We start from the raw sequence: 1,521 nt of genomic DNA, 5'->3' as shown, positions 1-1,521 counted from the left end.
CGCCTCTTGGGCTTCTTGCCATTCATCATCTAGTATTATTTCAGTCACCAATTCCCATCTATTTTGTAGAGTTTCTAGTGGTTTTACTCTACTTTCTTGGAGAAGTAATGCATATAGAGTGGAAATTAACCCTTTAGTGGAGGGTCTGTTAATATGGGACAGCAAACGATTCTTGCATATTACTATTTCCCTCAGCCACTTTGATGTTTTTCTAATGGCAGTGTATCGCTATGATTTTAGGTGTAAGTTTCAAAAGCTGCACAAAATGGGGGACGCAAAACTCATAGTTTATACAAATTAAAAGGTAAAAACACAATACACTGGCACAATATAATAAAATTTAACTCTCTAAACAACCCACAAAGCCAACAACAACCTAGGTAAGGAAATATGGGCATTTATTGTTACAAAGCATCTGAGCAGGCTGCAGATTTGTTTGACTTTGCGTGAAGGCCACAAAATCCAAAACATAGAAACGGGTGGAATACTACTATAGGCCAAATCATCCAAATCATTGGTAAGAAGGAGTAATAGGAGAAGAAGGCTGGGGGCTGGGCAAGAGATTCAAGACATCTTTATATCAAGGAATGCTTTATTACCCATTACACCATTCTCTCAGTCTCTGATAATTTACCATAAAATGGCACTTGAACTGCTTGTATAGGGAACATTGATTGTGTAATTTATTTATTAGAGTCGGTTCCCAAGTAAATGGGATTTTCTGTTCATATCAAATCTATATAAAATTGCAGTGGGTCTGCGTTACTTGGAATATTATCAATATTTGTTTCCAAGTAAATGGGATTTTGTATTAATTTCAGATCTGAATAAAATGATATAACATTTGGGCAGAAATATACAGGCTAAAAGGCCGGCGCTTGAGGTGAGTATGGCAAATATCTCCACACACACAGTGTTTTTGCCTTTGGTGCTCAGATAGGCCGGGATCATTGTGATCCAAACACTGCAGAAGAGCAGCATGCTGAAAGTGATGTACTTGGCCTCATTAAAACTGTCCGGTAAGCTCCGAGCTAAAAATGCTAAAACAAAACTAACAGCTGCCAGAAGCCCCATATACCCAATAACTGAGTAAAAGCCAATAGCTGAGCCCTCATTGCACTGAATGATGATGGTTCCAGGGGAAGTGTGAATGTCCAGTTCCTGAAAGGGAGGAGAAATGGCCAACCAAGTCATGCAGATGATTATTTGAATGGATGAGCAGAACAAGACTACAGAATTGGACAGTTTGACTCCCAGCCATTTTCTCCATGAGCTCCCTGGCTTGGTGGCTTTGAAAGCAACACAAACCATGATAGTCTTGGCCAGGAGAGAAGAGACAGCTATGGAGAAGGTGATTCCAAAAGCGATGATGCGCAGCATGCAGGTTATATCCACAGGGCGACCGAGGAACAGAAACACACTGAGGAAGCTCAGCTTGATGGAGACAAGGAGGAGGAAGCTCAGGCTCCGGTTGTTGGCTCTCACAATGGGGGAGTCCCGATATATGATGAAAACTCCCAA

At 41.0% G+C, this 1,521-nt stretch overlaps 1 protein-coding gene across 1 annotated transcript; it reads right to left on the bottom strand.

Moving 5' to 3' along the window:
- Window positions 1-777: 777 nt before the first annotated feature.
- On the bottom strand, window positions 778-1,314 carry LOC116411574 (vomeronasal type-2 receptor 26-like; the record flags this gene model as incomplete). Its single annotated transcript, XM_031904065.1, has 1 exon — window positions 778-1,314. A coding segment is annotated over one exon (537 nt), but the record flags the coding sequence as incomplete, so codon positions are not given.
- Window positions 1,315-1,521: the final 207 nt, after the last annotated feature.

Source organism: Xenopus tropicalis, chromosome 1 (genome assembly GCF_000004195.4).
Source record: "Xenopus tropicalis strain Nigerian chromosome 1, UCB_Xtro_10.0, whole genome shotgun sequence".
Classification (NCBI taxonomy): domain Eukaryota; kingdom Metazoa; phylum Chordata; class Amphibia; order Anura; family Pipidae; genus Xenopus; species Xenopus tropicalis.
Note: the sequence above shows the minus strand (reverse complement) of the source record. Positions and strands in the feature narration are given on the sequence as shown.